Source organism: Eptatretus burgeri, chromosome 10 (assembly GCF_056783735.1).
Source record: "Eptatretus burgeri isolate ZD-2024b chromosome 10, Ebu_testis_v1, whole genome shotgun sequence".
NCBI classification, from domain to species: domain Eukaryota; kingdom Metazoa; phylum Chordata; class Myxini; order Myxiniformes; family Myxinidae; genus Eptatretus; species Eptatretus burgeri.
This window is the reverse complement of record NC_140970.1, coordinates 66,813,376-66,838,881: the sequence shown is the minus strand read 5'-3', so window position 1 is coordinate 66,838,881 and position 25,506 is coordinate 66,813,376. Positions and strand designations below refer to the sequence as shown.

At 41.9% G+C, this 25,506-nt stretch overlaps 1 protein-coding gene across 9 annotated transcripts in view; it reads right to left on the bottom strand.

The window, feature by feature from the left end:
* Positions 1-25,506, bottom strand: part of LOC147018754 (period circadian protein homolog 2-like) — a 105,636-nt gene that overhangs the window by 35,762 nt on the left and 44,368 nt on the right. For all 9 annotated transcript variants that reach the window (XM_085898794.1, XM_085898790.1, XM_085898796.1 and 6 more), the window contains 15 exons: positions 23,737-23,881; positions 22,159-22,257; positions 21,894-22,048; positions 20,577-20,698; positions 18,363-18,564; positions 15,805-15,853; positions 9,947-10,092; positions 9,668-9,746; positions 9,218-9,324; positions 7,053-7,206; positions 6,826-6,931; positions 5,708-5,848; positions 5,402-5,471; positions 5,143-5,284; positions 4,389-4,513 (listed from right to left, as the gene is read on the bottom strand). In XM_085898794.1, the coding sequence (XP_085754920.1) occupies positions 4,389-4,513; positions 5,143-5,284; positions 5,402-5,471; positions 5,708-5,848; positions 6,826-6,931; positions 7,053-7,206; positions 9,218-9,324; positions 9,668-9,746; positions 9,947-10,092; positions 15,805-15,853; positions 18,363-18,564; positions 20,577-20,698; positions 21,894-22,048; positions 22,159-22,257; positions 23,737-23,881 (1,842 nt within the window). The remainder of the gene's footprint in view (positions 1-4,388; positions 4,514-5,142; positions 5,285-5,401; positions 5,472-5,707; positions 5,849-6,825; positions 6,932-7,052; positions 7,207-9,217; positions 9,325-9,667; positions 9,747-9,946; positions 10,093-15,804; positions 15,854-18,362; positions 18,565-20,576; positions 20,699-21,893; positions 22,049-22,158; positions 22,258-23,736; positions 23,882-25,506) is intronic.

The window sequence follows — 25,506 nt, the reverse complement described above, 5'->3', positions numbered from 1 at the left end:
ATATTTTTAAAATAAATCTTTACTTTAAATACAATGTTTCTTGTTACATTTTTTGTGTCAAATTCACCTTCTGAGGTATTCAGCATGTGCAGAAGAGGGTTTTACATTGCAGACGCTTTTTGGAGGAGTGGCATTACGCCCCTCGGCGGTGACGGTCTGTCAACGACAGACGTAATGACGTCAGCGAATGACCGATGATGTCATGACGGAATTATGCCTCTCAGCGGTGACGTCATACATCGCCATGCAAACGAACGTAAAAATTAGAAAAATCGCACAAAATTCCCAAACCTGTCCATCTGGCGCAATCTCACATTGCCCATGCTGTTCATTAAACCACAGAGCACCCGCATGACGAAAGTGGCGACAATCCGTCTGGCAGTTTTGGAAGAGATACGTCAAATTACACGCAGACGTGAACAGAAACATATAATATATAGATTTGCCATTCTAGTTCCTTTAATTATATTTGCCGCTATACTGATTTTCAGCATATGCAATAAAGCCGGAAAAAGATCATTATGGGTATTAGTTATCATTGCTAGTTATAAAAAGTCCTTCAATAGTTATTCATCTATGTAATATAAGTAAAAGTCAAAGCCAAATTTGAACCACACTCATGGCTTAAGGCCCGGTCACACCTTGACGTTTTAGCCAGCGATGGCAACGTATTAAAATGTATCCAAAACGCTGGCTGACGTTGAACTTTTGATGTTTTTTTTTAAGATTCGGACGTATTCATAACGAGTTGGTCGTATGCATAACATATTAGTAATGGACACAGAACGTTTCGTTGTGTTATAGATAACTTGTACCAACGAATGCTGAACCTGTTGTCGGCCTACACAACCTATGCCCAACGATAGTCTAACTTCGGCATAGCGCGTTGCACGCATCGCCGACGATGTCGTGACGTAGCCTATTAAAAGGCTGACGCACAACGATTCGAATCATAACTGCCGTAGAAATGGAAGTGACAACATCGCGGTCACACCTTGGCGATCTTGCCAGCGTATGCCGACCTAAGAAAAATGTGTCTAAAACGTTGGGGGCACGTCAAATACGGTATGAGTAAGTTTGGTATACGTGAGTAGAACGCTAAAGTACGCTATCATACGTCGTAGTAAGTAGAGTACGTCAATAAATGTTAAACATGTTCAAAATTTTACGACGTACTCGGCGTATGACACACGTTCCGCATGCGATGGGGATAAGTTTTACACACAATATGTGGACGCTAACACACGTCCACAAAGGCTACTTATAAGTCGAAACACGTCGCGGTAATGTCTTTTTTACGCGAAACTTATTTCTAACTTACGTTTGACGTGCTTTGAACCAATTCTTTACGTAGTCCCAACACACATCGACGTATGTAGACGTATTCCAATGACGTCTTCCGGTCGACAAAAAAAAAAATGAATGTGTTTCTAGCTTACAACTGCCATATAAAGACGTGTTCCCAGCGGTTTTGGGAATTGGTATATAAAAATGCTGCTCATAAAAGGGGAACCCAACAGTGTTTTCGAGTTCCTTTTTGAGTCGATGTCCATGTCAGCAGTATCAGTATCAGTATTACTATTAGTAGTAGTTTGTTCATGTTGGCAGTAGTAGGTGGGTGTGAGGGGGAGGGTGTGGGTTATGATGGATCGTCCTTGCGTCCGCGTGTCCACGGGTAGGTTCATAGGCTGCCACTCAACGATTTAAATGGCTGCATCTCCACTATTGAAAGTAGACACTTGCGCTCAACAATTGGATTTTTTTTTTTTTTACACGGTACCACTCAGCTAGTTTCATTGTTTACAATGAACGATTTAAATTGCTGTCACTCGCCTTTGTTTTTTGACGCTGGGTTTGGAAATTTTAATCGTTTCTATTGAACGTGCTAAATCGCTCAAACCCCACTATTGAAAGTAGACGCTTGCGCTCAACAATTGGATTTTTTTTACTCAACGACTTTTAAACGGTACCACTCAGCTAGTTTCATTGTTTACAATGAACGATTTAAATTGCTGTCACTCGCCTTTGTTTTTATTTTTTATTTTTATTTTTTGACGCTTGGGTTTGGATATTTGAAGCGTTTCTTCTGAACGTGTTAAAACGCTCAAACTCGACTATTTTAAATAGACGCTGCCGATGGACAATTGGAATCATAGCCAAGCTAGACATCGAAGTGTGAACATCCTCGTCATGCCGAAGAAAAGTTTGAAGAATGCTGCAAATTAGTGTCCTGGCCATGGCCGTGGACGCTGACGCAAGGACGATCCATTATACCGACGTCTTTCAGCCTATGAGTAACTTAAAAGTAACGTCTGTCGATGTGTGGCAACGATCGCGTAACGTGCCAACAACACGTTAATCATAGGTTAGAAATAAGTTTCAGGTACGCTAAACATTACCTCGGCGTGTCTCAACTTATGATTAACTTACAAGTAGCATGTGTTGACGTCTGTCAACGATCGCAGACCGTGCATACAACTTGTGGCCAGCGTAGCGGAACGTGTGAGTCATACGCCGGCATACGTCGTGAAATTTCAAGCATGAAAAAATTTGAGGACAACCGAAAAGTACAACGACGTATGGCAGTGTTTTTCAGCGTGCTCTCAATGTTATCAAAACTTACCCATAACGTATTCAACGTGTGCCAGCATTTTAGAAAAAAAATTCAAAAATCGGCATACGTTGGCTAAAACGTCAAGGTGTGACCGGGCCTTTAGATTGACAACATCCTTTCAATTGGGCATACCAGTATTGTTTCAGGTGTTCACTTTGCTGTAAAGTCCAATTCTCAGATTTCTAATTACCTCCACCACCAAAGGTGAAGGAGGTTATGTTTTCACCTCTTTCTGTTTGTTTGTTACTTAGGAAATCTAAAGATTTAGTAAGTATATTGATGACTTCCTGCCGTGTGTGTGTGTGTGTGTGTGTGTGTGTGTGTGTGTGTGTGTGTGTGTGTGTGTGTGTGTGTGTGTGTGTGTGTGTTTGTAGGCACGATAACTTGAGAACGGAAGAAGCTACCAATGTCAAATTACACCACGTGATTCAGAAGGGTGATGGCTAGCGCCGATTAGATTTTGGTCAAAGGTCAAGGTCACAATGAGGTCGAACATCCAAAACATAACTCGAGAAAAGTTACCACAGGTATTGTTGACGGAGCGTGAGTTTGGAAGATCGATGCAAGTTCGGCAGAATTTGTGTGTCAATTCGTCGAGTTACAGCTGTTTTAAAAATTTCAGTGTTATAAAATAATATTAAATAATTCCGTAAATTCCTGTGGAGAAATGGAGTATTTTTGCTTCGGTCGCCGTTACGAGTTCGTTTAAACTTCGATTTTAATTTTGTCTTCGGTTTTTGCGATCGTTTAGGACACTTAACACTCGGTTGTTGAAATTCTGGTAAAAATCGGATGTTTTGGAGACGTTTTAAGATTGTATAAAAATATTTCACCCGCCACAACACAGCTTGTAACATGGTGCAGCGCGCTCAAGCAGACGCGTCGTTGAGTCACGTAAAGGTATTGCGTGTGCGCGTTGACGTCATCGCGCTCGCCCCGGCGTCCTTTCGAGTTGGTGGGGGGGGGGGCGTCGAGTGTCACCTTTACGTTACGTTAATCTGCGGTAACTCGAGAATGGAAGAAGTTGATGGTTTGGTACAGAATCGTCGTAGAAACTTCTGGTTTACGTCGCTACCTTCTCGAGAGACAGCTTTTATTAGACAAGGTCAGAGGTCAAGTTGACGATTTCGTAAGTACCAGTCTATGACTGCTTGTTTGTCTGTCTGTCTGTGGACAGGTTGGATGTGTGACAAGGACGAACTGATTAGATTTTGGTGATGATCCCGATCCGGATACCAGAATTCTTAAAGTGATTCTTCACCATTGAGAGATATAAATCAGTATTTCAATCCGAAAGCCAATCGAACAGTTGCAGTAACAATACAATATCAGATTCCATTTCTCCTGCTATGACCTTTCTTTGGTTTCATTATTTTTCCTCTCGACAGACTTTTTAAAATTTCAAAATGAATATATCATTATCCTGTTCATCATCATTAATTTCTTTCTCTCAGCCTCCTCTATTTCCACATTCTCTATCCTCCTTTGTTTAATAATCTCAATATTCTTGGTCACAACAGGTGAGTTTATGGCCTTGTAGTTTTTTATGCCTCTATTTACCCACAATTCCTCCTCTAGCGCTGAGATTTATCCATACATTCTTGTCCTGTTCTTCCTTTCAATCTACTTAATGGTCATTTAACCCTTTGACCAATGCTATGCTGCTCTTCCATGAGCCCTGCTACCTGCATTAAAAAAAAAATAATCTGACTCCACCTCACCACATTCCTATCATCCCCCCTCTTCAACATTTTCCCCATAATTTTAGACTCACCCATGCTTTCATCGGTGGCTTGGGTTGGACCATTCAGCTTGTCATCATCAGAGTTTGATGAGGCAGTGCAAGATGAGTTACACTTTCTTTTCCCACCTTTTGGAATGCTGCAGCTCTCCAGGTACCTGGACACAACATAGAATATACACAGGCCACTCAAGAATGCTTACAGGTGAATTCCACGAACAGGTTTGGACTTCTTAACATACTAACTATTGAGAAGTAAACTGGGCTGTCCAACATGATACAAGCACTGAGAAAAAGGGTTTCAAATTTCTTACTCCTATTTAGAATCCCATTCTACTCCCAGTGATCAAAGATCAGTATCAGCCTCAAACATTTTGCTGAAAACTGCCACCAATTCCAAAGGTAGGTCAGGTCAGTTCAGGCAGGGGGCATGCGCCGAGCAGCATGTCAAATTGGACCAACTTTGAAAGATGATACTCAATTTGGCCCTAGATATGGAATATCTTGGTTTACTTTTGCTGTATTCTTTCTAAACATAGCAGAATTTTGAAACCATCCTTTACATGTTCCTTCTCTCCCCTCCTCTTCTCTCCCAATGGGCTATTTGTATGTAACAAATAGATGGCCCCTTGCATCACTGGTACTGTGGCAGGTTTTTTTTGGATGAAATTTCATTGAATCCAAACCAAGGCTCAAAGATGAGCTGACTACTAACAAGGCTATCATACAATAGACAAGACAGTTTAAAAAAATAAAAAGATAAGTATATTGAACAACAGAGACTCACCGTATAATAGAATGTAAACAGTTGATCTGTTGATAAGATGGAATGCCTACTGCATCCTTCTCACAGAGTTCCTCATGAACGTTGAACAGATGCTGATCATTTGGCATCTGTGCAGGAGGCTCCTTGAAGATATCAGAATGTTCTTATGTGGAGAAGGGAGACACGATGGTTAGCCACTGCATTCAGACAAATAAAAAAAATGGCCAGACAAATAAAATGGTGACACTTCTTGTAAAATTTCCAGTGTGGAGATACTGACCTGCAGTTGGCTGCTGCTGCTCTGCGGTGAGATGCCGTTTGCGTGAGCAATTGCGCCGTTTCCTGGATGCCTAGCAACATGGGCAAAAAATAAAATATGATCATAAACAAAACGTCTTCCACATGAATAACGTTTCATCACAACAAGGCAATTAGAAATTTCCCATGTCCAAGGTGTTTGCGTTTGCATTCAGGTGTTCTATTGTCGAGTGCTTGTTAAATCCTCACTAACTTCATTAAAAAAATAAAATGTCCAGCAAAAAACCCCAAAAAGATGAGGACAAAACTCATTAGCACTGGGCCTCACCAGTTCACCAGCATCACTGTCATCATGATAAGCTCCAGTGCCATCACTTGACGACGCCATGCTCCTCAGGTAGTCATGTGATCCATTCCCATTGTTGCTGCTCAGACTTCCATAGCTGTTCAAGCTGCTGCTGTGCACAGGCTGGGGGTACAAAAAAAAGGAAGATGGTGGGGGGTTAATAAGGGAAAATGCAATGGGTTGTTTTGCTAAGAAAAGTGAAAAGTACAAATAACGTTACTGATCAATGGGATGTATTGTACATGTTGCAAGCACAATTGCAAGTTCCTGTGTAATCCCACATACCCTTGTGTATGTACTAAAATGAATAAACGAAGCTACATTGAACAAAAGTGACACGGAGTAACATTATGGCAATCCCCTTTTTTCTGATTCCCAAACAGACAACTCCTGTTCTCTGTCACTTTGTTGACTTGCAAGTTTTGTCCTTTTCATAGAATTGGGAAGAGCCCTGGTGTGCATGGCTTGCAAAAGAATGTCTGACTCTACTGTAGTGGTATCAAATGGCAGTGTCATTTAGTTATTGAGATAAACACTGGTGATGTTTCACAACCATCACAACAAGAGCGAAAATTGCTTTGCAATACATGTGCCCTACCGATGTGATATTTTCTAAGTCCAAAACGGGTATAACTCTGTGAAAAATTGGTGAAACTCTCTGAAACTCGAACTTTTTTCTGTAACTTATCATAATAAAGCCATTTACCAAGTTTCAGTTGAATATGTTTAAGGGTATGGGGAAAAGAACTCTGAAAAACCACAGGTGGGACAGACAGAGAGATGGAGAGCAAACCTATCGTCCCCTCTGTGAAACCAGTAGGGGACTAATAAACACTTGATGAATAACGTCAAATCAACATCTTCATATAATTTAGCATTGCTCTCTTATCTACTATCGCTGGCTGAAGGGCCGTGACTGCTTCTACCCAAGTCATCTGTAATGACTCTGCAGAGCATGAGCAGTTGTTGAGCTATAGGTGTGGAGAAGTGAACTTATAACCTGCAACATGTTTCAACATTATCTCTTGGATATATTATGGTGAACCTGAAACAAGTGAGATGTTTATTACATGTTCTAAAGAATCCAAGAGATTTGGTACCTGCAACAGTAGCTTGTGAATCTTCTCCTGTATTCTCTGCATGCTGGTGTCTGGAGTTTGAATCTCTGTACTTGGGCTGCAGAAAACGTCCTCATTTAAAGGACTCCTGCAAACAGGTATGAACTGGAGTCAAGATCTGGCACATGCTCTGGCTCACATCAGTGTCTCTCCCCAATAACAATAACAACAACAAAAAAAATGAAATCATCAGAAATACTTGTACGTACGTTCGAACCTTGTGCCTTCCAATGATGAAGGACACCTTTCGGCTCCAGGGGTTTACAAAGCAGGACCAGCTCGTGTCCAATGTGATGTAGTCGCCATTGTGAGTAAGGAATCGAAATGGTGAATGGTCAAAGGACTGCATATTGAAGTTTAGGACTATAGAAAGTGTTGGGGTGAGAAAATAGAAAGAGATAGACGTGGTTGGGGTCAATGTATTTGTCAAATAAAAATATTTGAGGACAGGTGGGAAATGTTTTAATGATGAATATAATGCAAAGGGCATTCCATCCATACTGTACATAGTATAATTTTTTCCAACAGTATTATAATACATTTATATGCATAAAAATATAATAATTAAAAAAAAATTCAAAAATTCTTTAATTTTAGCTCTAACAAGTCTTCAATGTCATTATTAAATTACAGAAGTGTTCCAAAAATTTATTTCGACTATCTGTGCCTTCTTGCTGAAGGGTTGAATCAAAAGACTGCATGCTGTACTTCACAAACATATTGCATGTCTATCTGTGAATCTCAATGATGAAGTGAAATGAAACATAGATTCTTTTAAAAGTTGTTGTCGTGGTGGCTGTAGTTGGTGTTGTTTGTGTGCTGCTTCCGAGTACTTTTACATATTTTTCTATTGGCTCGAGAAGTATAACTCCAAAATAATTTTGTGCGTTTCTTCTGTGTCCGTCAAGGTTTATTCTAAAAGGTTCCTGCTGTCCTGGAATACGATAATCAAAATGTCACCGTTGGAACCATGGCATTAACCTCAAACTCCTTCTACTTCCTCCATCGTGGAAAGACGGGCTTTTAAAACAGGAGTTTTATGAGTGAACGGACACAAGTTTTTGTTCCAACTAAATAAATTATTAGCTTTCCAGCCAACAAAATCAATTATTAGCTTTTCAAAAAGCAAATCGAATATCAACTTTCCAGCCAAGTAAATAGATTTATTAGCTTTTCAGCCAGCAAAATCGATTATCAGCTTTCCAATGGTGCCATGTTTACTTTGCTACAACAGCAGGAACTCTTTTTTTTTGTGTACCATGTCAAGGTTTGTGTCAGAACAAATACACAGAAACATATAACAAGGCGGGAGACAAGAGGAGTGGGAGAGAGAAGCACAAAATAGTGGGGAACAGAGACAACAGGAGATCTGTGAAAGGGAGAGGGGTGGGGTAGGGTACATGGGGTAAACAAGATGGTACTACAGGGACTTTTAGGAAGGAAAACAGGGAATTTGAAGGAGGTGGGTTTGGGGTGGATTAACATGTGTAGAAAAGATCATGGTTTTGGATGGGGGAAGATACGAGATGCTCATGAACAGCTGTTTTGAAGACCTGCAGGGAGGAGTGGGATTGAAGAGTGTGGGAGTTTGTTGCAGAGGCAGGAAAAAAAAAGAGGAATGAAAGAGTGTAAGTGAGCAGTGATTCTCAATCTTGTCAGTTCACCAGAAGGTGGTTTTTGTTGGACCTTGAGCGCCCTGCGGAAATATAGGGGGGATAGATCATAGACAGAGCAAGGGGGGCGAGGCCGGAGAGGAGATGGGAGAAGAAATGACACGTTGCTGCGGCCATTTATTTACCAACCAATGACACGTTGCTGTGTAGGCCGGTGCGTGGCCAGCCGACGATGACGTCACGGGCCGTGCCGGTTACATGGAAGCGAATGCCATGGCAAGCAAAGACAGGGAGGTAAACTTGATTTTAATTAACTCTGTGTGTGGAAGTGTGGCTGTCGCGAGAACGCGAGAGCAAAGGAACAGCCCTCTGTGGTTGTCGTTTCTGGCTCGCGGTTTGAAAGTTTTTTTTTTTTTGCACGTACGGCCATGCTCCTACAGGCATGCACTAGTAATAATAAAACCAATGAAGGAATTAAAACAAGAGCAAGACACAAAAAATCAAAATAAATAAATAAATAAATAAATAAATAGATAACACGAGAAGGGAAGAAAGAAAATTTATGAAAAAGAGTAAATCACGTCTCTTCCTGGTATAATATTTCAGAGTACAAGTAGCAGGTATAAATCTAACAGGCTGGGCACTACTGGTATCATTACCAAACCAAAATCATGAATGTAAACAGCAAGACTTGGTCAAATTTAACTAACGTCTGGTTATGAGTTAAAAGTGAGTGTTTTGTAGGAGAGGTGTCTACTTACTTTTGCGGTGTACGGCAATCATGAGGTGACGATCTTTGGGATGTACGTGTGGTAAGAATGGTGTGCCGATGAGATCTTGGGGTAAGTAACCCAGAAGGGGAATGGCTCTGTAAGTCATTGGAGGAAAAGACAGTACAATAAGCATGCAATACCACATTTTGAGTCATCTGTGGTTTGTCGGACAAAAAGTAAAGGAGCACAAGCTTGTTGAAAAACTATGTCGTTTTCATAATACTCAGACAAAAATCTTGATCTTTCACAAAAAAAAATCCATGATTTCTCTTAAGATCTCATAGAAATGTATTGAAAATCATCAGATTCCAGATAACTTTTGAAGGTTTCCACGGTAGTGAACATCCAAACCATGACCCAAACGGACCTGGTTGCATGAGAGTAGTGACTGTTTATTGAAGCAGCTTGTAGGGTTTTTCACCCAATTCGAAAACTCACCTTTCGTCGACATCTAGAAATATGCAGTTTGGTGTATGTGTTGTTGTAAATGTTCTCTTCTCTGGAGGAATGCGTGGAGCTGGTGGTTAAACATTGTGGTAACAAAGAAGACACAATTAAAAGTCATCCCAAATATGTATTGGTTTTACAAGTCTGCACAACAATAGAGAAAAAAAAAAAAACAGACATGTGAGCCACGTAGGTATCGGAGAAAAAAAAATGAATGGATGTCAGATACTATTAAGCAGACTTCCATCGGAGTCAAGATGAAGACCATACCTTCATAGCCAGAGTGGATGTGCTCAGCCAGTAGGAGGCAGCAGGGTTGTCCACCCTCCTCACCAACCTCAGCATTCTGAACTTTGAGCAAATATGGAGTGAGTCGGAATGGTTGATATCCCATATTTTCCTTGCTGCTTCCACTCCTACAGTAAAAGCATACCGTGGATGATAGAATCAAGGTGGGAGCGTGTGATCAAACAAAAGTGAGTTTACGATTTCAAAAACACTGCACCATCTTAAAACTGGAAAGGTGGTCCACATGCCTTGTAAGGTCACTAAGTAGCCAATGCAAGTTGGATAAGACTTGCCAATGACAGCAAATAACATGGATTTGAAAGAAGCTATTCATGATGCCTTCTCCACTGCTACCCATGCCATGTTTAGAAGCATTTTGCTTCAGCTATGGTGACGGACAACCCTCTGCATTGAAAAGAATAGACAGTGGACATTTAGATACTTTTATTCTGCTGATGAAGGTCAGTTTGTATCGAGAATAAAAACAGTGAATATATATGGATATATACATACAAAATAATGCTCTCAGCTTTATCTCACTGCCGCCCATGCACAGCGATTTGCAGCAGGGTACGAGGAATTAAAGTGCTTCTATCAACACCAACTGACCTCAAAAACACCAATTATTTCTAAATGTCCCAATAAGACAATGGATTCATTTGAAGAAAGTATATGTACAATATATATTGACAATGGCCTGACAAAGTATTTGGGTTGTGGATGAAATAGCTTCCAAGACTCTATATGCTGCATCCTGTTTGTTACAAAAATCGGTGGAATAGTTTGTGGTGAATTAACGTGAATCGAGGGACATGACGCGGGATCACATGTTGTGCGTCTCGCGTATAAGGGGAGGTCTCTCTGCGGCACGAGTGATTGTCCCCGGGGCATTGCTATTGACATCGGCTGTCCACTTGATGCTCGTTAACTGAAGGTGCTCATTGACTGGTGAGAATGGAGATTATATCGAACTCCGTGCTTACGCGGATTTAGTCTGCAATGGTTAACTGCACATGTATACGTTTCTGCTTATGTACTCCTAGCTGAACCTGTATTTCCTGGTGTGCCCACAGAAGCGGCTCCAATCAAATGGAATAAAGCCTAAACTCTGAAGGTTCATCTCTCGCTCTCATTTCAATTTATTCCATTTGATTTTCTCGGCTCTCTCAACCAAAGATGGACAAGATCTACAAACCAGAGAGGTTCGACGCAGACCCGAACGCGACTGACGCAGAAATGAAATGGTCACATTGGTTCTGCTCCTTCTCACACTATCTGACCATCATCGCGGAGGGAGCTGACAAATTTGCCGCTCTCGTGAATCATGTCTCGCCCGGCGTGTACAGGCTCTTCTCGGGGTGCGACACTTACGAAGCAGCGATCGACGTGCTGCAGGCGCTCTACGTGAAGCCCAAGAACGAGGTATACATAAGACATCTTCTCAACACACGCAAGCAAGCAGCCGGGGAGACAATCGATCAGTTCCTGCAAGCTCTGAATCAGCTGGGAAAAGACTGCAGCTTCCGGGCGGTAAGCGCCGAGGAACACCGAAAGGAAGCGACCCGGGAGGCATTCATCCAAGGACTCAGATCAGCCCACATACGGCAACGCTTACTAGAGAAAGCGCAACCCACTCTTGACAAGGTAGTCGATCAGGCTCGAGCGATGGATACGGCTCAGCAGCAATCTGAGTCATTTGGGACACCGATGCTGCTCATGAACGCTGCTACGATGGGAACCCAAGGAACCCCACTGGCACAGACACAGCCAGACATGAGGGATGGAGAAACACCCGAGGAGCCGGATACCCAGACCTCGTCAAACTCCTCAGCAACTGCTCCGGTCGGTAAATGCTTCTTTTGTGGGTACAAAAGGCATCCTCGTCAAAAATGTCCCGCCAGAGATGCCACATGCATGAATTGCGACAAGAAAGGGCATTATGCCAGGGTATGTAAATCTACTCTAAGGAGGAATAAACCCACTTCTGCGGCTCTCTACTCGCAAAATAAATTGACTGCAGCCTCCCGGGGAATCTATCCAAGGCTATCATCAACGTGCGAATTAACGGGCATATGGCTGAGGCACTGATTGATACCGGTAGCTCTGAAAGTTTCGTCAACAGCTCGCTAGTGAAGGGCAGGAAATGGGTAATCCACCCGACTGACAATACGGTATGCATGGCCGCCACCTCACTACAATCCCGCGTACGAGGGTACTGCAATGTTGAATTGGACGTAAAAGGGTACACGCATCGGGATGTAAAGGTGCTGGTGCTTCGTGATTTGTGCGCAGACGTAATTCTGGGTCATAATGTCCTCAAGCAGCACACGAGCGTCGAAATACCCTTTGGAGGAAGCAAGCCTCGTCTAATTTTAAATGCGCTGACCACCGCGGAGGTGACGTCCCCCCAGCTGTTCGCTAACTTGTCGCCGGTCTGCAAACCGATAGCGATCAAATCGCGGCGATATACCACTGCTGACATGAATTTCATCACTTCGGAAACCAAGCGATTACTGGAGGAGGGAATTATAGAACCGAGCGATTCGCCATGGCGCGCACAGGTGTTAGTAACCAGCAGTCAGAACCATAAGAAACGGATGGTTGTCGATTATTCCCAAACGGTCAATCGCTTCACCCAACTCGACGCCTACCCCCTGCCGCGCATAGATGAGATGGTCGAACGCGTGGCCAATTATAAGGTATTCAGTACCATCGACTTGCGAAGCGCCTATCATCAAATTCCCATCCGAGAGGAAGACAAACCGTACACTGCATTCCAGGCAGGGCGGCGCCTCTACCAGTTCAGAAGGATACCATTCGGTGTCACGAATGGAGTAGCTTGCTTCCAACGGGTTATGGACGACATCATCTCAGATGAAAACCTCAAAGACACTTTTGTTTACGTGGATAATGTCACAGTGTGCGGTAGGGATCAGAGGGAACATGATAGGAATCTGGACAGATTCTTGAGCATTGCTGGAAAATATAATCTGACTCTCAACTACGAGAAATGCGTATTCTCGGCAAGGTCAATTGACCTTCTCGGCTACACAATAGCCGACGGCACAATTAAGCTTGATCCTGAGCGATTGCGCCCGCTCCGTGAGCTTCCACCACCTCAGGACTTGCAAACAATGCGCCGGGTGATCGGAATGTTCGCTTACTATGCAAGATGGATTTCGCAATACTCCGAGAAAATACATCCCCTAGTGCATTGCAAAAACTTTCCACCAGATGCCGCTGTCGTAAAAGCTTTCCACGATCTCAAGGATGATATCAGTAAGTCCGTGGTTTTATCGATCGACAGCTCGGTGCCCTTCGTGGTGGAGACCGACGCTTCAAATCACGCCATAGCTGCAACACTTAATCAGTCTGGGCGGCCGGTCGCTTTCTTCTCGAGAACTCTCTCTAGAAGCGAGCAGAGACACTCGGCAATAGAGAAGGAGGCGTACGCCATCGTCGAAGCGCTGCGTAAATGGAGACATTATTTACTGGGAAACCACTTCACGCTCGTTACGGACCAACGATCCGTGGCTTTCATGTTTGATGGGAAAAATAACGGGAAAATTAAGAATGAAAAAATTATGAGATGGCGGATAGACCTAGCCTGCTACAGGTACGACATTGTTTACCGGCCCGGGAAGGAAAACCCTGCTGCAGATACCTTCTCCCGGGTCTACAGTTCGGCAACAATCAGTCAGGCTTTGCAAGACCTCCATGTGTCTCTGTGCCACCCAGGGGTAACCAGGATGGCACATTTCGTACGCAGACAAAATCTTCCCTATTCTGTTGAAGATATTAAACAAATGAATGCTTCATGCCCTGTTTGTGCTGAACTAAAACCCAGATTCTATGGCGCGGCTTCTGGCAGACTGATCAAGGCTACTTCCCCCTTCGAGAGACTAAACATCGACTTCAAAGGGCCCCTACCGACCGAAACAGACAACAGATACATATTCACCGTTGTTGATGAATATTCAAGGTTCCCTTTCGCGTTTCCGTGCTCGGATATGACCTCGGGCACTGTCGTAAAATGTCTCTCTGACCTCTTCGCTATGTTTGGGAGACCTTCGTACATACATTCAGACAGAGGGCCGTGTTTCATGTCGGCCGGGCTAAAACAATTCCTATTAGAGCACGGCATAGCAACTAGTCGAACGACGGGTTACAACCCACAGGGAAACGGGCAGGTGGAACGGTATAATGGAGTAATTTGGAAAGCCGTAACTCTGGCGCTGAAATCGAGAGGACTGGGCCCCGAGCGATGGGAGGTTACTCTTCCTGACGCTCTGAATTCCATACGCTCTTTGCTCTGCACGTCCACAAATGCCACTCCTCACGAACGTATGTTTACTCACCAACGACGTTATGTTGACGGTCAAACGGTGCCCAACTGGCTGACCCACCCCGGTACAGTGTTCATGAAACGCCCGGTACGACAAAGCAAGTATGAACCGCTGGTGGAGGGGGTCGAACTCATTGACACTAATCCAGAGTATGCTCATGTCAGGCTCCCGGATGGCAGGGAGACCACTGTGTCGGTTCGCCATCTGGCTCCCTCGGGTACTCCTCCCGCCGGTACACCACCTCCTGGCACTCCTCCTTCTGACATTTCCCCAGGAACTCCGCCAGGCGACGGGTCTGCCGCGTTCCACCCGAGAGCGATGGAGGAGTCACCCACGGCACAAGTCGAGGCTCACCAAGAGGATCGGGAGTCTCCCTCAAGTGAAACTGCCGTTTACTCCCGGAGAGGTCGACGAATAAGGCCCCCTCGACGACTCAATCTGTAAAGGGGATTATCGGCATTCTCGCTGCTCATGCTCCTATATGCCCATTATATCATATATCGATGCTCATTTCCATGCTCCTACAACTCAAAATAATCACTGCTTGGCATGTATGCTTCTGTAGATCAATTAGTCCGCGTTGCTTGAAATGTATACTCCTATAGTGCTAAAGCAATCATGGTGTGTAAGATGGGCCCCTAGTTACATTTTAAAGGTGGGGAGAATGTGGTGAATTAACGTGAATCGAGGGACATGACGCGGGATCACATGTTGTGCGTCTCGCGTATAAGGGGAGGTCTCTCTGCGGCACGAGTGATTGTCCCCGGGGCATTGCTATTGACATCGGCTGTCCACTTGATGCTCGTTAACTGAAGGTGCTCATTGACTGGTGAGAATGGAGATTATATCGAACTCCGTGCTTACGCGGATTTAGTCTGCAATGGTTAACTGCACATGTATACGTTTCTGCTTATGTACTCCTAGCTGAACCTGTATTTCCTGGTGTGCCCACAGAAGCGGCTCCAATCAAATGGAATAAAGCCTAAACTCTGAAGGTTCATCTCTCGCTCTCATTTCATAGTTCGTGTTTAATTCTTAGTTGGCTGTGCCTTTTTTGCGATTTATCCTCCATGATAATTTTCTTGATTGATGTACATTCTGAAGAACAATCGGCCACTGTCAAAATATAGGATATAAAAATAGGACCACACATCCTGAAGCTCACCTGGATCAGGAGCAACAGTAATCAAACCCCCTGCAGTTCCCCTTAGACCCCGATTTTTAATGCCGTGAACAAACTGGAACATCACGAGTGATGAAGGTTGTGGTCAAGTTTCATCGAAATTGTGTGTGTCTAGTTTTGGGGAAGAACTTTTGTTAGGCATCATATATGAAGCTTGTGGCCTAGTTTCATCAAAATCGTGTATTTGTTTTAAGTGATAATGACTGAAGTGTTTACGGACTGACTGACGACCCACTCATCTACGGATACTGCTCGATCACAAAAGCTCACTGGACTAAAGTACAGGTGAGCTGAAAACGAAGATTTCTCACCTTAAGCGGCAGAAGAAAGACTTCTCTTGTGGATAGTCAAGTGTTGATGCTGCCATGAGGAACAAACCAGTTAGGCAGCAGCCTTTGCTGGTAGCCAAGTCATAAATTCATTTTTTCTCTCTCATTACCGTTATACTTAAGCTTCCTCATATACAGGTACACACTATCATCATCTTAGATAAATTTTGCTAATTATGTAGTCATAAAAACACAAAACAGAAAATACAGTATTGCTTTATCTATTATTGAAGAGCATATAGGACAGCAGCCACATGGCTTTTAAAGATATCTAGATTGAAAGTTTTTTTTTTTTTTTAAAATATCGCATGATATATTTTAAAGATATGGCTTTAGGTGGTATCTCAACTCAGGTATATATATATATATATATATATATATATATATATATATATATATATATATATATATATATATATATATATATATATATATATATATCAATGCAATGGAACTACGTCCCATACCGACATTGCTGCACAGCACCAAGAGCAATAACACCCCCCTGCCACGTGGAACATTATCTCTCAATAACACCCCCTGCCACATCGTCAGAAGCAACCCAAATAAGTAAAGAGCAATGATGGAGTCACCAGGAGAAACCTGGATAGGATTTGGGTTTCAGCTGCAACTCCTCTACCCTCGAAGGAACCCTACCGAAATTACACATAACATCTTGTAACTAGAGGGGGAACACTCGGTCGAGTGCAAAACCTCCGCCGCCAATACTGCTAGGTCACTCAAGTGAACCTGATATCCTATTCACTCAATTTAACGTCAACAGTGCTCACAGAGTTATAGTTTGCAACTTTCCCTTTTAACTTTTACATACTCAATTCATTCGTCATAACTAGATTCTTTGAGCAGAATTTGATTTTACGTGGGTATATCCACCTGAAGTTCCAAAATCAGCCACAATTATAATTTTGGCATGTTTTTTGTTGGAAATCACTTATAACATGTAGAAATGCAAAAAAAAAAAATCGAAATTTTGTTGAAAAAAAAGTTGCAAAATTTTCTAAGTTTTTTTTTTTTCTCAAACAATTTATTTTTGGGGGGTTGGAAATCACTTAAAACATGTATAAATGCAAAAAAAAAAAAATCTAATATTTTTTTCAAAATGGCCAAAACAGATCACACTACTGAACCATGATTGAATAAACTAAACTCGATCGATGCGCATGAAGAAATGCCAAAAAAAAATCGAAATTTTTTTGAAAAAAAAGTTGCAAAATTTTGTTTTTCTTTTCTCTAATAATTTTTTTGTGGGGGGGGGGAGGAAATCACTTAAAACATGTATAAATGCAAAAACAAAAATTCAAATATTTTTTCAAAATGGCCACCATAGCGGCCATATTTTACTTTGGACCAAGTCCAAAATCTAATGGCATGATCCTTGGACCATACCTAATCCCCCCACCAAGTTTAGTCGAAATTCGTCGAGGAGTTTTTCCATAATACTGTTCACAAACAAACAAACAGACAGACAGGGGTGAAAACAGTAACCTCCGTCCATCTTCGATGGCGGATGTTAACTCGCGCTGTGGGAAAAGCTCTTCTGGGAGTCACAGACTCCATGGTGCGCCATGGTGGTGACGTCACAGTGTTTGTATCAGGTTGGAGAACGGCGTCAATTATCATAATTGTGCCTGATGTTTTTGTCGTCCCTTCATTATCAATCTCTTCTCATAATCTAATGATCTTGTTGGCTGGAAAGATTCTATACAGGAGTTTTTTTTTTAATTCTGTAAAGTGCTGAATGGAGTTGAAGTGAACTCAATTTAAGTGTCAATTTGTTAATTTGTCGCTTTTCTATATCCGCAAATCCACAACATGAAGCGTGCAGCCGAGCAAGGCAATCAAATCCCTCAAAGTAAATGGCATATTAAACTATTATGAGCAGTTTTGCATTACTTAAGTATGTGTAGTTGTTGTAAGAAGTATTTGTTTCACAGGAGGAAAATATCAAGATATACCTCCGTCCACTTATTATCTCGAAGATTTACTCAGCAGCAGTCGAAGTGTTCATGAGCTGAACTGTCTAAATAACTACAAATCTCACTGTTCTATTGTGAACCAAGGTGCGAGCTCATGCTACAACTGAAAATGAACCACTTCCACTTCCAATATGTTGCAGCAACCCTTCCTTTTATTATTGTTCTCATAATCGTAGCAAATGTTCCTTTTTGCTAATCCCATACACTTCTGGGGTGTGACACTTGCACGTAAATACAAGCAAATGCTCACAAACAAGACATCCAGCTGGCTTGGCAGCCCCCTCTAAAGATGGGTGGACTCATTTTTGGAACATCACACTGAGAAGTACCGGGATGACCGTTTATCATGTCAGGAATTAAATTCACAGTAAATAGCTCATAGGTAAGTATACTACCTCTAGGCCATCCTATCAGTGATAATCTAAGCAAGAGTAAAAAAAAGTGTAATATCTGGATCAAATTCAAGTTTCACATCAGGTTTGAACATTACTTCAGAAGAATATACAACATAGCATGTATGATCATTACACGGTTGCAACTAACCAGCCTGATGACATGCCATCCAGGGTAGAAGTTTGTCAGGTGCCGTCGAGCTGTAGAACATGCTCACATCTTGTGGGGCAAGCAACTCCACAAACTTCCTTTGGTGGAGGAGCTCACGGCGCCAGCCAACCATGAACCATGGTTGTTCCAAAACACAGAGAATGCAACCCGAGATAAGTGAGATGGCAATGGCAAAAGTGTCCTGTACATGAGTGAAGAGAAGAGAGAAAAAGAGTTTTCACTATTTTCAGTCTAACTTGACCAAAGAAGAAAGAAATGGAAATATCTCTGAAGACAAAAGCACATTGATCAAGAAAAGTGAATATCCAGGATTCCACACTTAGCTGCACAATCAAAGATTATTTGGAAAAGAGTTTTGAATGGCATCCATATCAGCATGACATGGAAATTCAACACATTTGTGATAATATTTTGTGGATTAACAGCATCTGACCCAATTTGATAATCGGCTCAGACAGACTGAGCACATGGACAGTAAGTACCCCTGCTCCACACCACCACGTTTCTCGATAGCACACTTATATCACAAGCAATGCTCGTTTTCCAGACAACTAAAGTCCTTTACTCTCATTGTTAAAAGCCATGATTATATAATGAAAACTAGAGGGGGAGCACTCAGGAGAGTGCAAAACCTCTGCCGCCAATACTGCTGGGTCACTCAAGTGAACCTTATATCTTATTCATTAAATATGATGTCAAAAGTGCTGACAGTTATAGTTCTTTTCTCCAACATTTTTTTTTTGGGGGGGGGGGGGTTGGAAATCACTTAAAACATGTAGAAATGCAAAAAAAAGAAATCGAAATTTTGTTGAAAAAAAAAGTTGCAAAAAATGTTTTTTTTTCTCTAACAATTATTTTTGGGGGGGGGGTTGGAAATCACTTAAAACATGTAGAAATGCAAAAAAAACATTTTTTTCTCTAACTATTTTTTGGGGGAGGGGGTTGGAAATCACTTAAAACATGTAGAAATGCAAAAAAAAATTCTCTATTTTTTGGGGGGGGGTAACAATATTTGGGGGGGGGTTGGAAATCACTGAAAACATGTAAAAATGCAAAAAAAAAAAATTTTTTTCCTCTAACTAATTTTTGGGGGAGGGGTTGGAAATCACTTAAAACATGTAGAAATGCAAAAAAAAAAATTGGGGGGGGGGGGAATTTTTTTTTGGGGGGGGGAGGGGGGTTGGAAATCAAAACGTAGAAATGCAAAAAAAAATCCTCTAACAATTTTTTTTGGGGGGTTGGAAATCACTTAAAACATGTAGAAATGCAAAAAAAATTCTCTATTTTTGGGGGGAGGGGTAACTATTTTTTTGGGGGGGGGGGTTGGAAATCACTTAAAACATGTAGAAATGCAAAAAAAAAAAATTCGCTCAATTTTTTTTGGGGGGGGGGGGTTAATGTCCAAAATTTCATTTTGGCATGATCCTTGGACCATACCTAACCCCCCCCCCCCCACCAAGTTTCGTCGAAATCCGTTGAGGAGTTTTTCCGTAATACTGTTCACAAACAAACAAACAAACAGAAAGGGGTGAAAACAGTCACCTCCATCCATCTTCGAAGATGGCGGAGGTTAATAAATAAATAAAAGATGTAAATATATAATTAGGTATTCATATATTTTTGTTTTTTTCAATTCCCTCTCAGAGTTGAGATTGCCTTGATAGTAGAGTGGGTAAAGCCATATTGCATTGCTCTGGGGTTATCAAAGCAGACAAAATGTAGAATATTTATGCAAAGGATGCGTATTTAGAAAAGAAAGGGAGAAGAGGAGAAGAAACATGATAAGAGGCAGAGGAGGGAAATAAATGTGGAAGAAGAGGATCAAAAATGTAGGGGAACAATAATATGCCATTTTGGATGCCTATTGCAAGAGGATTACCAGTTTGAATAAAATACCCTCGGCATGTGTGTAAACAAAATGAAAATCAGGAAGTAATGCTATTAGTTTGTTTCATTACAAAATAAACTATCGATAGATATCTCATAGATATTCAATACAAAGTGGTAATGAAAGGTGATAGATCAGCGATACTTATTAGCAGGTGAGATGGATGATCACTTAAATTGGGACATTGGTGAGTAACGAGGGGGCTTCAGAGTTCCACATATTTTCCCCTTTGAGGAAAAGCTCTTCGTATAAAATAAACAAATTTATTGTAAATAAAACTGCTGATCCGTTTATCACCAACTTACCGCATTATTTCCTGTAAAGTCAGACATAATTGTCTCCACCTCGTCCAGGGTATACGTTGTGACGTCAAGCATTGCTGTCTGCCCATCATCCACAGTCCACATCTGGTAGTAATCGTCATTTGCTGAGGGAAGCAAAAAAACCCACAAGGGTCTATGTTAACATAATACTGTCAATCTTCAATGTCAGAGACATCATCTCAATGCTTGAATTGACGTATACTGGAGTATATGTATATACTTTTTTAAAATGTGGATGTACCATACTCTTTACAGAGCATCGCTGCTGCCAAAGCAGTTTCTTGGCAAGGGTTAGGTTTAGGTGGTTTGCCATTGCCTTCCCAGCGTCATTTGTTTGTGTTTGCCATCCTTTTAACTGCTGAGAGTCAAGCAAGGAAGCAGCACGTACCATTTTTAGAGTCTTTGGTATGATTCAGACTGGGTTTGAACCACTGACCTCCCAGATTAAGTGCAGGCAGACAGACAGACACACAAGCGATTGCAAAACCCCATCTCTCACTGTGTGGGCAGACGGGCTAATAACTTATCACCATCCCCCTTCATAGATCACCTTCACCAATTAAGCCACTTTATTGACAAATTAAACGGTGCGATAATGGCAAGATCAGTGCAATTGTAAGTCTCAAACAAAGTTGGGGCAACAAGACCATGCTCGTGTACTCAAATGTGGGTTGGAAACAAATCATTTTAAAGTCATCAGTCTGATGTTTGGCAGTGGCAGGATGGTCTAGAGGTATGCACACCTGCCTCTCAGCTGTCGAGCCTGGGTTCGATTCCCCACCCCAGTGTTTCACAGGCAGGGTGATTCATCAGTGTGCGTGCTGTCCCTCAGATGTACGTTAAACGGGTGTCCCGGCTTGGGCCAAGCTTCCCCCGACTGACCCCACAATGTGGGATAATCGGGGCTGTTAAAGAAGGAGGTGGTCTGATGTTTGGCAGAAAGTGATTTGGGCAGAAAATTTTGTAATTTGTTCAGGATGTTGGCGATAGCTTGCCAACTCTACGCAAAAGGCACCATGTGATCTTTAACGTCCACCAACTAATGATTCCTGCGACTGAACCATTTACCTTCACCGATTCATACTTTGTGGTTTATTTAATCTTTTCAAATATTATCGAAGAGTCAATTTTTTTTGGAACCTCGACCCAGTGGACTTTTATTCCATGTCATTCAATGTCAGAAAGCTTTGACCTTTTGATAGTGGACAGTTTCTCTCTGCCTAGCAAAAAAATAGGCACGACAAGTATTATATGGTTGTACAAGCTTTCGGTAGCAAATGATGAAAGAGATGCCCTCACCTCGGACCTGCTTGACGCAGCTGAGTGCATACTGCAGTGTGGCGAGGGTGCTCGATTTGCCCTTGACATGCCGTTCCGATGGAAGCCTAGTCTTCAGATCCTTCAAGGCTTTCAATAAAGCTTTCTGTGTCTTGGCCTTCATGGACTGTTCACTGCTGCAGGGTAGATATAGAATCGGTGGGTAACAGGTTATGGAGAAAACAATCAGCAATGTTTGGCTGTGCAATTTGCAATGGAATCAAATCCACATGGTCAGAGTGCTGACCTGCAACCTGATGTGGACGGTTGGTCCTGCTCTGAACTCGCACTTAGCAAACTGTATGCATTTGAGCTGCTTGGAGGAGAAAGGCTTTGTGAGTTGGAGCTGAAAACAAAGAAATACAAAGCTATAAGCAGTCTTTGTGATGAGCACACAGTCGACTTTTTAAACAGGATCTAAGATTCATAGAGGAAGTGGGGACACATACACATACACATAACAGGCAAATATAACACTCCTTTCCTGTAGTAATTATCTGCAGACTACTGTAGTTGGACTGGTTTCCAATTAGAGTATATGAGAGTACAACTCTCATATACGATACTTCTAAATATAGTATTTTTGCTTGGGATACACATACACCACAACAGATGTGTGAGATGAGACAAACGCAACCACTGAGCTAAATGGAAGTGTTGTCACTTCCCAGGCACTCTGGGTACCAACAACGCAATGGTGTCGCATTTCTCACCGTACTCAGCAGGGCATTTCCTACAGAATAATTTCGTCCTCCCCATGAATGCTAACCAATTGGGATTGTCCGTGCTCTATCCTTTAAAAGCTGAACCTGAATCAAGGAAGCAGCTCGTACCATTTTATAAAATCTTTGGTATGACTCGGCCAGGCTTTGAACCGCCGACCTCTCAGACTCAGAGTGGATGCTCTAACCATTACACCATTGAATCTGGTTAAAAAAAAAAGTCTAAATGCTTAAAACTCTGTAAAAAGTCATGCACATGTGACAGCCTGTGCATTAGTTTGGGTCTCCACTTAAGCATTTGAGAGTCCACTTCAGCAGTTGTGAGACCACAAAGTACGACCGTGGCCTAGAATATTGGAATCGAGATCCTAAGATTATTTTTGATGTCAGAGTTGTGATGTTTATTACCCATCTTACATGTAACATACACTTGATGTGGTGGCATATGTTGGATTGCATAATAAATGTTGTCATGACGTTTGACTAGATACATTTCAACAATTTGAATTCTGACACTTATTGAAGTCAGTGCCCATGGCAAATTTAATTGCTCGTAGATGCATGGCATTTCGATACTGTTGTACATTGTGGCAATTCCACAAAATCTTTGATTTATCCAAACAATAACTGATAAAACAAGGGGTCATTGGCATAGGAGATGATTTAAGCATCAATTTGCAGCTTCTTCCGTTTGACTTGTTCCAAAATCTAAGATATTTGGTCCACCAAGTCAATGCCATGTTCAAATTACAACCCTCCGACTTTGTTACTGCTGCAGGAAGAAAACAAAAACGTACAACAAACCTCGAGCAGCCAATTTTTCCAGGATCATGGCGCACTCTTTTCAAAAGTTATCATGGGATTTTTAAAGTCGACAACCTAAATGTAGACAGGACGTCCAGCTTCAGGACAATGTGAATCAGAATGTCGTGTCCCCTGCCTGAACTTCATCAGAACGTTAAATCTTTGTTATGTGTGACCTGATCGGGGTCAAACCTATAGAATAGACAACTAAGCTATCCTTGCTAGCTTACAGTACATGAACGATTTAGTCTTTATACAACGTTTTTTTGCAACTATATTTAGGTCTTTCAAATTCACACCTCTTGCTCTCTGATGTGAGGATCATCAGAGCGGAATCCTTCCCACCATGGCTTGAACTGCCACTTGAATGGCCACTTGATGCATTACCCCACGATGCTCCACCATTCAACTCATTCCCATTCGAATAATTTCCACTCGAATCACCTAGTAAAAACAAAAGTGGTGTTATTGCAAAAAAACTCTTAACTGGGTAAAGTGTATCTTGTGGTCCATTTAATTATGGGGAAATTTGGACTCTCTCTCCCTCTCCCAATGTCTCATACATCTCCATAATACGTTCCCTCCATTTTTTTTCTCATAAATCCCTCTCTTTTCCACACCTCCACTCCACCTTTCCAAACCTCCCTTTTCTCCCCTATCCATCCCCCCTTTTTCTCAATTGTATTTCTCCCAATCTATGCCCCCCACCCCTCCTTGAATTGGTATTTTTAAAAAATAGTTGCACACAAGATACATGGAATTGTAAACTATGTTTGCAATTGTCTTGACCATGATTCAATTGAATTATGATTCCGTTTAATGAAACATGAACTTGATAGAATCATAATTACCTCTGCCACTGAAGGTGGAAGAATGTCATGTTTTCACCCCTGTCTGTCTGTTTGTTTGTGTGCAGGATATCTCAAAAGTTGTGTACGGATTCGGATGAAATTTTGTGGACAGGTTGAGTGTGTAACAAGGACAAACTGATTAGATTTTGATGAAGATCCGGATATGGATCTGGTTCCAGCTACTATATTTTTTAAGTCATTCTTAACCATTCAAAGATAGGGCCAAAAACAATGTCGTACAGTTTCGCATGATATTTCAAAAATGTATTGGGCCCGGTATATTCTCATGGATAAGGCTTTGTGTGGCAGAGGTATGTGCTCCACCGAGTAACCTTCTAGTTAATTATGTGTTGGGTATCAAAAAAATATTTTTTTTAATTTAAAAAAAGCACAAAATCAGCTTGGTATCTTTTATGGAAAATAGCAGTTAACCTATGAATAAAAACACCCAATCACATCTCTCACCTGCAAATGGAGGGAATAACTAATCAGATCTCACCTAATCAATTACCCCAGGTGACTTGGATTTCAATAAATTAACCCCCATGCTCTTCCAACCAAAGAAAGCTGCAAAAAAGCAACCAGGAAAAACCACACAAGGTAAGCCCTTTGCTGTTTCAAACCTACAATCGGCATTGCATGTGCTTCATGCTTGGGAGCCTCAGTAGTGCACGAAAAAGTATGGGGGTTTATATATATATTACATACACTCAGTGTACAAAACACCAGAAACACCTGCTCCTTCCATGAAATAGACTGATCAGGTGAATGCAGGTGAAAACTATGATTCCTTATTGATTGCACCTGTTAAATCCAATTAGAGTGTAGATGAATGGGAGGAGACAGGTTAAAGAAGGATTTTTAAGCCTTGAGACATGGATTGTGCATGTGTGCCATTCAACGGGTGAATGAGCAAGACAATATTTATGGGCCTTTGAACGGGTTATGGTAGTAGGTGGCAGGGCGCATCGGTTTGAATGCATGAATAACTGCAATGCTGCTGGGTTTTTCATGCTCAACAGTTTCCGGTGTGTATCAAGAATGGTCCACCAACCAAAAGATATCCAACCAACGGCAGGCCAGTGGTCAAACGGCTCATTGATGAAAGACACCGACACAAATTGTGCAGAGCAACATTTGGGCTACATTTAGTCAACTGACAGTCCAGTACAACATTGGTGCCGAAACACCCACAAAATAATGTACAACTTGTCGTAC